At 49.8% G+C, this 11,703-nt stretch overlaps 2 protein-coding genes across 7 annotated transcripts in view; both read left to right on the top strand.

The window, feature by feature from the left end:
- Window positions 1-472: 472 nt before the first annotated feature.
- Window positions 473-10,687, top strand: LOC144145205 (neprilysin-1-like). Its single transcript, XM_077676738.1, has 5 exons — window positions 473-767; window positions 1,193-1,423; window positions 1,685-1,938; window positions 6,462-6,773; window positions 10,005-10,687. Exons 1-5 carry the CDS (start codon window positions 519-521, stop codon window positions 10,405-10,407), a joined length of 1,449 nt encoding a protein of 482 aa, XP_077532864.1. The 5' UTR covers window positions 473-518; the 3' UTR covers window positions 10,408-10,687.
- A 171-nt stretch (window positions 10,688-10,858) lies between these two features.
- The window catches only part of Unc-104 (kinesin family member unc-104), a 104,239-nt gene continuing 103,394 nt past the window's right edge, over window positions 10,859-11,703 (top strand). For 4 of the 6 annotated variants that reach the window (XM_077676728.1, XM_077676726.1, XM_077676724.1 and 1 more), the window contains exon 1: window positions 10,860-11,042. The gene's annotated coding sequence lies outside the window, so the exon portion shown is untranslated. Of the gene's footprint in view, window positions 11,043-11,703 lie in introns of all 6 variants that reach the window. The other 2 variants (XM_077676725.1, XM_077676727.1) reach the window with 2 other exon arrangements.

Raw genomic sequence — 11,703 nt, 5'->3', positions numbered from 1 at the left:
AAAATCGTATATTTAGCAAGTACAATACACTGACTGCAAGGCGAAAGTCTTAATTCACTAATAAAATTCAGTTGTTAGGGTGAGCTCGTCCTTGCTTTTTCTTCCTTGTCCTTGTATGTTTCGCGCAATCGCTGCATGGAAGGCTTAGTCAGTGTTACTGCGTAGGAGCTTCACGGCACAACGCGCATTACCGTGAAGCTGAGGCTGAAGAAAAAAACCGCGCGTATCAACCACACCCCTACTTTGCCACTGGAATTTTCGCATTTTTGGTGCGGGTTATACGCGCGAAAATACGGTATATAGCTGGTGTCGCCAGCTTTGCTGTTTGCCCAGTCCTGGCGCCATTAGCTCGAAACTACCCCCCCCCCCCCCCTTCCTCTTTTCGCGAATGGATAGCATCCGATTTTACGAAGGCGTTGAACAAATATTGAAAGGATGCCTGAGCTCCCTTCCCTCTCCCACGCAGGAGCGTTCTGCAGCCGTCCTTGCGGCGCTCGTACCAGTCCCTGATTGCGTCCATGGCGACGCTGCTGGGCGGCGAGGCCAACTACGTGGACCTGGTGGACACGGTGGTGAGCGTGGAGAGCCTGCTGGCAAAGCAGCCCTTGGACGGGACGCGCCTGGCGGTGCCCTGGACGCGCGTGCTGTCCGTGCTGCCGGGAACCACGTACCAGATGTGGCTGAGGCCCTTCGCCAAGTACCACCCGCTCGGCGGCGCCATCCGGGGATCCGACACGGTCCAGGTGCACAGCCCCCGCTACTTCAACGTGAGTACTGGAACGTTCCTCGCCTTCTGTACGGTCGAGGCACAGACAATCATGGATCCGTAGAAGCAGCTTCGAGGGGAGGTCAACCACAATCAGGCGCACCTTCATATCACAGAAAGATCTTGATTTGAAAGAGGCGATTGGTGGATCCATTAGACTATATTATAGCGTACTTTTAACTGATTACTCTCCGCATAGACACCTTACGACACTTTTGCAACTGTCTTACCACGCAACCCCCTAGAATCAGTCTTTTAGCAACCTGTAACGTGAGCGAGCAGCAGAAAATGTGGTACAATTGCTAAGATGGAACCGCTGGAAATCGCTCTATAGAAGCAACATTCTGAACCCATACCGGCCATACTAACAGCAGCTTTGCTTTCATCATCTAAGCATTGAAAATAACCGGATCAACTTCGGCGCAGTCCCTTCTGACGGTGCTGCTGGAGAACGTGGCCAACGGCCGGTCGTCGTGGTACGTGGGCTGGCGGCTGGTGCTGGCGCTGGCCTGCCACACGTCGCACGAGTTCCGCAACCTGCGAGAGACGCGCTTCCTGTGGCCAAGAGGCCAGTGCTCCGCGCTCGACGTGCACACGCACTGCCGCTCGCTCGCGCAGCGGCTCATGCGGCCGCAGTGGCAGGGATTCATCACCAAGGTATGCTATACACTACTAGGTACATGTGACAGGGATGAGGCGTCGTTATCTCTCTATGGTAATTATACCATAATATTTTTTTCTAAATATCTCGGAAGTGAATGCAAAAAGAACAGCAGCGTCGTAAATGTCTACTAGAAAGTTTGCACCACCTTTCTGCCGCCGAATTTCACTCCTTTGTGGGCCCAGTCATTCTTTCAGGCGCTCAGAAAGTGTGTAGATGTGTTGCCAACCGTCGACCCGTCGTACCTCTTTCCACAGGTGCTGCTGTCGCCGGACGCCGTGTTCGAGGTGCTGGGCATCGTTAAGCGCGTGCGGGGCACGCTGGAGGAGCGGCTTCGCCAGGCCTCGTGGATGGACCCGGAGACGCGCGTGCGCGCCTTCAGCAAGCTCGAGGCCCTGCGCGAGCAGCTGCCCAAGTTCTTCGTCTTCGACGGCCGCACGCCCGAGTACGAGCGCTACGCGCGCCTGCCGGACTTCTCGCCCTCTTTCCTCGACAACTGGCTCGCAATCAGGTATGGGGAGATCTCGCCCCCTTCGAATGCAATCGCCAATGCCTTGAGTAGTAGAAGTTGAGAACTATATCTCGCAAAGAAATGGGTTCCTCAGTCCAGGAGCACAAGCGACCGTTAGGAGATATCGGCCCTGGAGACCAGCAGTTGCTGGGCATTTAGGTCAGCGCTGGTCATCAGGGTTCACCTAAGCTTGGGAAGGGGAGAGGAAAGAAAAAGGGGGGGGGGGACTGGCCTATGAGAACACCCAATAATGATGTAGATTAGGGTGCTCCTCTAAGAACTAAATTTACATTCTGCCTGGTAAAGTTGGATAGAGGCGATTTACTCAGGTGGGGTGAATCATTTATCAATGGAACAAGCTTCCAGGATTAATTCTCAAGACTTCGGGAAGGAATTCGCACGAGCGCTTTCCCAAAGCCTTGAGGATGAACCCTGGAAGCTTGCCCTATCTATTGGCGGTGAGCGCGAACACAGGCGGCGCTGCGAAGCGCGCCTCCGTGACGTCAGCTTAGGGATTCTCGCATTTGTCGTCTGCTTCACTCAGGATCGCTCTCCCTGCTGTTTCTTTGCGCTCGGTCAACGTCTGATGCTTGTCCGCACCAGAATTGGCGTGTGGGTAACTTTTTATCATAATATTATCATAATCACATACACTAGCTCATGGTGTCAATTAAAGTATAGTTTTGGATACCGCTACGGGAGAAACATTGCCGATACCCCATTCCTTGCGAAGCCGGTCCTGTGCGGAGCGCAAAGAGTCGGAGCTAGACGTCAGCTTCTCATGTAAGCATTCGAACAAAAGGAACAGTCAGCTGCTAATAACCGACAACAGCGAAAATGGAAGACCAAAACAAATTCTAGACCTTCAGGGCTGTCCGCTTTGGCAGAAGGCATCACGATTCCCGGTAATCATATGTAAGGTAAAACAGTTTTTGCAACCTTGCCGAACGCTCGAACGTGTTTTGTCTCATCACTTTACGTTGTCAAGGCATGAAAATTTGCCGACATGCACTATAGACTGCAAAAACTGTAGGTTGAGTTCTAAATAACCCAGTGCGTATATACGCGCGTGCTGATTGTATACCAGGCATCTAACCACTATGGAGGTTTATTGAGCAAAATGAGTCACGTCTTCGTTAAATTTATAGTAACATATATGTTTGTTAGGACCTGGAGCGATATTTCGGAACATTTTGCACAGCCATATCTTCCCGATATTCGGATATGCGTTATAGGAAAACTGCACTCAAGAGGAAGAGGAGGAGTAAGAGGAGGAGGGGAAAACTTTATTTAACAATTAAATCGATCTGGTTAGTGGGACGGGTCCTCAGTCCAGGACAAGAGAGTAAAAGTAATTTTCTTCAAATCATAGAACGCCATCCCGAGTAGAATAGGATTTGTTCTTCGCGCCTGGAAGGGTTAAAAAGCAATAAAGAGCTGCTTGGAATAATTCTTCTTCGGTTTCGATTCTTGTAATATATGCAGGTATACTATTTATTACGTTAGTTAGCGAGTATATCATGCCTTCAACGCTGTAATCATGTCATCATTGTTCGAGTTGAGTCAGTTCGTTATGATAACGATATAATTACGATAGAAATTCGGAGCACAAAAGCCGCCTTCGAGTTCTGTGGACCACGTCGTTTAGGGCGCGATCGCGGGGGCGTAGCACAAACCTTCTCATTGTATTTGCATGTGAATAAACAAAGCACGTTGCGGATATGCACCTTCTTGCACGCAGCCGTAATGAAAGCCAATTTGTGAAGAAGCCTAGGGAATGTATGACATACAACATGAAGGAAGTATCCACACGACCTTTGTGAGCCTCCCAAACATCCCGAAACCTCCTAATAAGAAGTTGGTGACGGCGCAGAAAAATTAATGCGTTGGGCAGAAAAAAAAAAGCAAGAAACATTAATCCGATACAAGACAACAACGAAAGAAACCGAAGAAAGCCGCTTTATTTCCTGCTGTGCGATGACCGTGTAGATGCCGCTGCTTGGTACGTAGTATTACACTGTTGAGTCTTCATAGGAGCGTCTCAAAAATACTGCAGGGAAGCCTACGCATTTTGAATACTTATCGAGAAGCTATGATCGCTGATCCTCGCAAATAAGCAAGAAAGGACGAGTTACACACGATCTTCTTACCGATACTCTGAAGAAAGTTGTTCTCTATCTCTTCATGTGTTGTAAACTTGTGGGGAATACAGCATCAAATTATTCAGATGCGTCAGAAGCTGGCAAAATAACTGAGTCGCTAGAAATACGCTTTTTAACGCACTACAGCAGCGAAGTGGGTGATTTCTAGCCCAGGCACTGTTGCCCCTCACAAGCGGAGTGTAGCAGACGACAGCGGCGCGAGTCCCTAAGCCGACGTCAGAGCCAGGGGGCGCCACTCAAACATCTCACCGCCATATTAAAGTTTCAGGCCGCGTTTTAAATTTACTGATCTTCACTGTATTTAATTTCGAAGCGTTACTTCTAATTGCCTCATTGTGCGAAACTCACCGCCGTGATGGCAAATCCGTGGCACGCCAACGGCACGTGAATTCCAGTTGGCTGCGCCGCGTTACGTGACTTCGTTGGGCGATGCCTCGGGGGCGATTCACTAGATGGCGCAAGACACGAGCGTTCTTGCTTTTCGCCATGGAGGAAGAAAAATGTTTTTCGCCTCCATCAGAAAAGCGGCCGCCGCGGCCGGGAATCGAAACTCTGCCCTCGTTGACGTCAGCTGTGCACCGCTAAAACTGAATGTACGAATAGCCGTTCACAACCTTAACCGGGTACTTTGTACACGAGCGAGATCATCGAGAACGTTTTGCGGCACAGCGTTGAAGGCGAGCGCATTCCGCTCGAAATGGAGCATTTCCTCGATTCGTAGCCCTTCAAGTCGTCTCATGTATTCACGTTAAAATGCCACCCAATTTTAGTATTCACTGCCCTAAATGGGAAAGAGCGTTTATAATTATGGCGCCACCTAAGCGATTCTTATAACATGCAAATGCAAGAGAATGACTTGCCATTGAGTGTGTCGCCTGCCGACCCAACGGTTCGGGGAAATGTTGCTGGGTTTAGCACTGCTGCTTTACGTGGCAACTCCGGCCACGCTTCGCTGTCTCGCCTCATTATGTACATGCCAGCTATAGAACAGTGAGCAATAAAGGGCCCACAGTGATTAAAGATCCCCAAGTGGTCAAAATGTATCTATAGGAGCCCTCCACTACAGCGCGCCTCATCGCCTGCGTTGCGTCGGCGCGTTAAACCCTACAATCAATCAATCAATGAGGGCAGCCCAGTCTAAAAACACAACAAAAATCTCTGTCGCAGAATAGAAATTTGTTGTACAACAGGAATATCTGTCGTAGAACAGGGATCTCTGTTATGACCACAGGATGGTCTGTTGTGCGTCAGGAATCTCTGTTGTAGAACTGCAGAATGACTGTCGCACGACAGAGATTTCTGTTGTACAAACTTGTCCCATTCCCTTACAGGATAATCCTGTCGTATATTCTGTTGTGTTTTTTGACTGGGAAAGTATTGCTCTCGCTAGCATAGCACGGGGGAGGAACGGGGTTTGCACACCCAGGATGTCCTTGCTGTGGTCTAAGCGAACTTTAATCGAAACAACGCAAAGAAATGCAAGCCTAGAGAGGAATAGGTAATGTAGAAGGACAACGCAGCAGCACGGGCGCCAACGAGATTTTTTTTATCTGAGAGACGATGCAGGGCACGATAACGAGACACCGTGGTACTGGGAAACCTGTTTCAGTGCCTTCAAAGCGAAACATTGAAGTGCCCCATTCTATGAAAAACCGTCCTCGTTGTTGTTGTTGTAGTACTTGTTGTCAGGTCAAGAAGATGGCTGCCGCTATAAAAAGTAGATAAAAACAATGGGTGGTCCGGTGGAATCTGAACCCGAGTCTCCACAGTCGCACATATGCTCTACCACTGCGCTATCTTCGCACGTTGCCAGTGGCGGAACAAAGTTGTTGCTGTTGCTTTCTTTGCGGCAGATACCCACTTCACTTGTGGCCGCTTCACAAAATTCAAAAAATGCGTCGAGATTTCGACGCAGAGTGAAGACTCCTGGGTGGTCTGAATTAATCCGGAGTGCCGCACCACGGCGCACCTCATCGCCAAGGCGCGTTAAATTCACACCCAAACCGCTACACATCGCGCAAACCGACAACAAAGGAAATAAACACAAGCAAATTGGAACCATTACTCCTTTCGGTTACCCCCAAAATTTTTTGGATAGTAAAAAGAAGCCGGTCGAAGCAGTTCGCGCCAAAATACAAATAAAATCGCAGAAAGAGAGCCGATGCACCAATAAACAAGTTGTTACTGAGTATCGGCAGGCTGTCGCCTTCAAAGCATGTGTGCAGACTTAAGCGCTCCGAGGAAATTTTTGTGAATTATTTACATCAATATCTGTCATGGCACCTAGTCAGCATAGTGGAGTGGTGGTAAGGGCCCCTTTATTGCTCTTTTTGACCCATGCACTCCCGTGGGCGGCGGCAGGCACGCCCTGGGCCCCCGCGTGGACCCGACGCCGCCGAGCAACAGTTCTCTGCCCGGCGGCGAAGTGGAGGCCGAGGACGAAGAGGAGCTGCTCCGCTTCGAGGTGGCGTACGAGGCGGCGGCCAACGCGCTGCGGCTGCACGTGGACGTGCTGACGCCGCCCGTGTTCAGCCGAGGGGTCCCCGCGGCCTTCAACTTCGGCTCGCTCGGCGCCATGGTGGGCCGCGAGCTCACGCTCGGCTTCGACCGCGTCGGAGGCCAAGTCGACGCCGTCGGAGAGCCCAACTGGTGGTGGTCCCTGGACACGCGCCGGTAAGGAAGGAGTCGTGCCGTTCCACCCTAAGGCCTCCGCAGTTCTCCGCCAATGATCAGCGCACTACGTTCGTCATGTTGCCAGCCTATTACGGACCACTAAACACCAGCTTCCGTCCTGTATCTTCACCTCCGGAACCGTACTTGTAAAGTGGCTTGTTCGTTCCTTACTGAGGTACGAAGTTGGACTAGTTGGCTGAACTTGAACGTACTAAAAAAATAGCGCGAAGACGGAGACGGTCTTCGCGCTGTCTTTCTAGTTAGAATGCTCTGGAAGCCGCAATCTGAACTGGATTTTCGATCTAATTTTAACGAATGTCTCAATTTAACATACCGCGAACACGCGTTTAAATTATATACGCGCTGTTTTACTTGCAAATTACTACTACACTGGCTCTGGCTGTGAGCTTGGTCGAGGTTCATATCGATCGAAGAAGCTGGGGTTTGAGAATTTAATAACGTATAATTACCTGAGAAAAATTGGCGTTACATATATATGGTACGAAGATAGAATTCCCCAGGCGAAAAAAAACAATTGGCGGACCAATTGGACCTGCCGAAAACACAATTGGTTCAAATGGAACCATTTGAAATTGCAAGTGGTTCCATTTGGCCCAATTGTGTTTTCGGCAGGTCCAATTGGGCCTCCAGTTGTTTTTTTTTTTCGCCTGGGAAGAGCACTCGAAGAAAACGTCTGACGCGCTGCTCGGGCTTAGGGCGACTCCCATTGGTCAACAGCACACACGTGCACGCAAGAGTCCGAAGCTCGCACCATACACGATCGTTGGTATAAACATTCGGCCGCGGTAGCTGCCGAATTCAGCCGCGGTAGCTGCCGGTAGCTGCTGGTGGTTTCAAATGCTTCGTGCTCCGGGCTTGGTCCCCTCGGCAGTCCGCCGGTGTCTGCTTTTGTTTTCGCCTCTCGGTGCGAGAATTCGTGGCGCGAGAATGATCCAAAACCTCGGGGACGGCTGACATGGCAACGGCAGCCTTCGATGTGAGGGACAATGGAGGTTCGGCTTGCTCCAGAATGTACGAAGCTGGATTGGGATCACGTTCCGAGTGTGGGGCAGAGACGCAGTTCTGGCAGCGGGTGACCACGTGCAGTACCCCAGCAACGCTGTCATCATTAAACTGGAGCGCAATTTAAACCCTCTCCAAGCTCACTGTGTCGAAAGCTTATAAGGAAAACTTCCATAGGAGCCTACACGGACACTTGAGGAGGTCGTAGTTTCCTGCAAGAAGAAAGTGGGCCTCGGGCATAGAAAAGCTGAACGCTAAAGGTGACCGTCGTTGTAGCCGGCGTCATCACGTACGACAGGGGTTTATCCAGAATTTCGATTCGATTTCGGGGAGCGTCGAGGTCCTCCTAGGAGGGTGTTGGTGATTTGGGGGGGGGGGGGGGGGGGGTATAAATATCTGAGCAGGGTGCTCGCACGTGGTTGGGGAATCTTCTTGGGAGGTGTCAAAATCCTTTCCGAGGGGGGGGGGGGGGGTGTTGAGGGGGGTGCATAAATCCCTGACGAACGGTACCAGAAGTCCCATGACCTCAGACTGTGCAGTGAAGGAGCGCGGTGTTGCTCTGGCGCCGTTGCTCCGCTTTCGCATCCATACAACACGGCTTTCGTAAATCTATCTTGCGAAACTCAATTAGCCGAATTCACACACGACCTACTACAACACATGGACGACAACCTTCAAATTGATGCAAGATTCTTGGATAAGGCCTTCGACCGCGTTTCTCACAAACATCTACTTGCAAAACTATCTTCCCTTGGTATCAGCCCAAACATTATAAAATGGCTTGAACATTTTCCAACAGGACGCGTCTAGTTTACCTGCGCCAACAATTTCCAGTCAGTCCTTACCAATGTAACCTCAGGTGTTCCCCATAGAGTTTGTTATTGTATGAAACTCTATGGTGTTCCCCAGGGCGCAGGCTTATCTCCACTGTTGTTTTTGATTTACGTAAACGACCTCCCTACCAACATAACACCAAAATTGTGCCTTTTTGCGGACGATTGCGTCCTGTATAACCCCGTTCTTACATCTAATGACACTATCATTCTGCAACATGATCTAGACACCATCGCTGCCTGGTGCGAAAAATGGCATATGTCCTTAAACCTCGCAAAATTCAAAGTAATGTCTTCCACGCGCAAACGCACCACCATAGATGACACAATTTATTACATTCACTCTGCTCCTATTGACCACACCAGTGCTTACAAGTATCTAGGACTTCATATGACGCCATCACCATCATGGGTGACATATTCAAACAATCCGCTGTGAAGCTTCACGCACACTTCGGTACTTGCGACGTAATTTAAAATCCGCATCTTCCAAAATAAAAAAAAAACTTGCATATAAAAAACTTGCATATTTAACGTACGTTCGACCAAAACTTGAGTACGCATCATGCATTTGGCACCCATCACAAGCCTATCTCACCGACGAGAAGCCGTGCAAAACCGCGATGCTCGTTTCATTACTTCACAATATTCAAGACACATCAGCATAACCGCCTTAAAACAAACTCTGTCTCTTCAGTCGCTTGCTTCGCGGCGCATAAATTCTCGTCTCTGCCTCCTCCACACCTCCTCTACTTCACCCGGTCAGGCCATGCCCTCCTGAAACGCCCGTTTCGGACATCGTCCCGTATATCTCACACTCGCCCCTTGGCGGCGATGAAGTGCCGCACGACGGCGATGAACAGCTCATTCTTCCCCCATGCCGTCACGCTTTGGAACGCGATCCCGGATAATATTGCTTCGCGAGAAGCTAACCTATATCAGCAACCAAAACGATGCCACCCAAACACCACACTTGCGTTATTCGTCTTCTTTTTAGTTTTATTTGTTTTTCTTGTTATTAAACTGCTGTAAAATTTATTCTTAGTCTTGCTGTTGTCACTGCAGTGTTCATTCCTTTTTATTTCCTTTTTCATGTTGTTTCTTGTTAAAATGTGGGATAATTGTCACTTTTTTAGATGTCACAACCTCGACGTACGCCATGTCACTTGAGTGTTAATTCCCTTCCTTTTTTTATTTCCTTTTCTGTTGACCCTTGTTAAAACTTGTGATCATTCTTACTTTTTTATTAAGCTGTTGAAACCTTGATGTACGCCCCCCCCCCTCCCCCCCTTTTTAAGGAGGAATAAATGAAATGAAATGAAATGAAATACACGTAAGCAGTCTTTGTACATTGGGAATGCGTGTCTTCCCGCAGGAACTACGAGATGCGCGAACGCTGCTTCCTGGACCAGCTGTCGCGCTACGTGAACGACTCGACGGCGGCCTCCAAGCTTGCGCGGCGCGTCGTGGCCGAGAGCTCGGGCCTGCGGCTCGCCTTCTTCGCGCACAAGGCACACGAAATGGAGAGCGGCCGCCGGGAAACGCTGAGCGACGTGACCGCGCTGTCAGGAGACCAGCTGCTGTTCGCCAGCTTCTGCTACGCGCACTGCCACAGCGTCGGAAAGCTGGCCGAAGTGCTCGACCTGCGTTTCGGTACGCACTCTCTGGGCGAGCTGCTCTGCAACATCGCCGTCACCAACATGATCGAGTTCGCGGGGGCCTTCGGCTGCGCTGAGGACGCCAAGATGAGCTCGCTCGCACGATGCCGCATCTGGTGATATGATGCTGGCCCGCGCCCGCCGAACACCCCTTCTTCGGCCGGCTGCCTGTTCACCCCAGCACGGCCAGTGCAAGCTTTGAAGAATGACGTTTTTGTTCCTTCCGTGTTTCGCAAAGTTTGAAAGTTGCGCTGTATTTGCATCATTTTCTTAATTTATTACCATTTTATTGTCACGTAGATTATACTTTCCTTGCGAATATAATCAGTTTCTGCAGACTCTAAACCAGTCCCCGAAAAAACGCGTCACATCACGAACCTGAGCTCGCAATGTTATATCACGCTTCGACAAAAAACGACGGGTTCATATCAAGCCCGACCAACGAACACAATGTATAAAACTGAATTAGTCAATGATAACCGGAACTAAGCCGCAGGCTGTGGTATTTTCTCTGCTTTTGACTCGCGCCGGCAAACTCGTCCGCCAACACTGTGCACGCAGAAAATGGCGTTGTGAGCTTTCCGCAGCTCCGGACGTTACATTTCGTGCGCCAGGAATAATCGCATTTGCCTTGTTCGCGATGAGTGCGTGTCCGTGTTTGAGCAGTGGATGCGTCGTATTATTGCCGTGGCGTGTGTCCGCGGCGTGATCGACGCCTCTGCGACTTGACTGCTTCGACGAACTGCTGCCTACAGGTATGAATGAACTCGGGTCAGCTGATCGTTGTGACACTGCCTAGCTTCTCAGGGAAACTCCTCGTTTTTTAAGGTTAACGAATGTTTTCGTCTCTTGTGACGAACTTTTCGTAAATACACCTGTCGAGTAGATGTTGTATTTTGCGGTGTATATCTAGATTCTACCTAAAACTATCCGTACAAGTGGCGACGACGTTTCCATGGTGACTCACCCCTGAGTAACAATGCGTTGGGCAGTCACAAGGAAAAAATCGCGTCTGAAAAACGCGGATAAAAAACTACGTCTGCTCTTAGCGCGTTCTTCCTATTGCGTGAGGTAGCTGCACGCCACGATCAATGTGTGTGTACGGGTACTAGCGGCGCCAGCACAAAGTAAAGGGTACAAAGTAAAGTACAGTCCCCCCCGTTTCATCTGATAGTCTTATTTTGTACTGTTGTCACCTTTTGTATCTTCGTCCTACTTGAGCAACTTTTATTTTACCGGAAAGGTAATAATGTACAGATCGCTGGGCAGCAGGCAGGTATATATATGCATTTGATTTATTTTTACCGCGTCGTATTTGCTCATTCCCAGCGAATAGTGGGCTAGGCGGCTTGCCAGGCGCATCTTAACATCCACGTCATTTTCAAGAGCGGCTGCTCGCCGGTGTATGCTTGTAGA

This window comes from Haemaphysalis longicornis, unplaced genomic scaffold (genome assembly GCF_048455015.1).
Source record: "Haemaphysalis longicornis isolate Haplotype H1 unplaced genomic scaffold, Haemaphysalis longicornis Haplotype H1 scaffold_7, whole genome shotgun sequence".
Taxonomy (NCBI): domain Eukaryota; kingdom Metazoa; phylum Arthropoda; class Arachnida; order Ixodida; family Ixodidae; genus Haemaphysalis; species Haemaphysalis longicornis.
The sequence above is the reverse complement of the archived record's forward strand: the minus strand, read 5'-3'. Positions and strand labels throughout refer to the sequence as shown.

Bases quoted from the DNA above. Each gene is read 5' to 3' on its own strand.
- LOC144145205 (XM_077676738.1), top strand. From the start codon at position 519: ATGGCGACGCTGCTGGGCGGCGAGGCCAACTACGTGGACCTGGTGGAC. The intron at 1,424-1,684 runs GTATGCTATACA...CTCTTTCCACAG, and splicing joins GGCAGGGATTCATCACCAAG to GTGCTGCTGTCGCCGGACGC. The intron at 6,774-10,004 runs GTAAGGAAGGAG...GTCTTCCCGCAG, and splicing joins TGGTCCCTGGACACGCGCCG to GAACTACGAGATGCGCGAAC.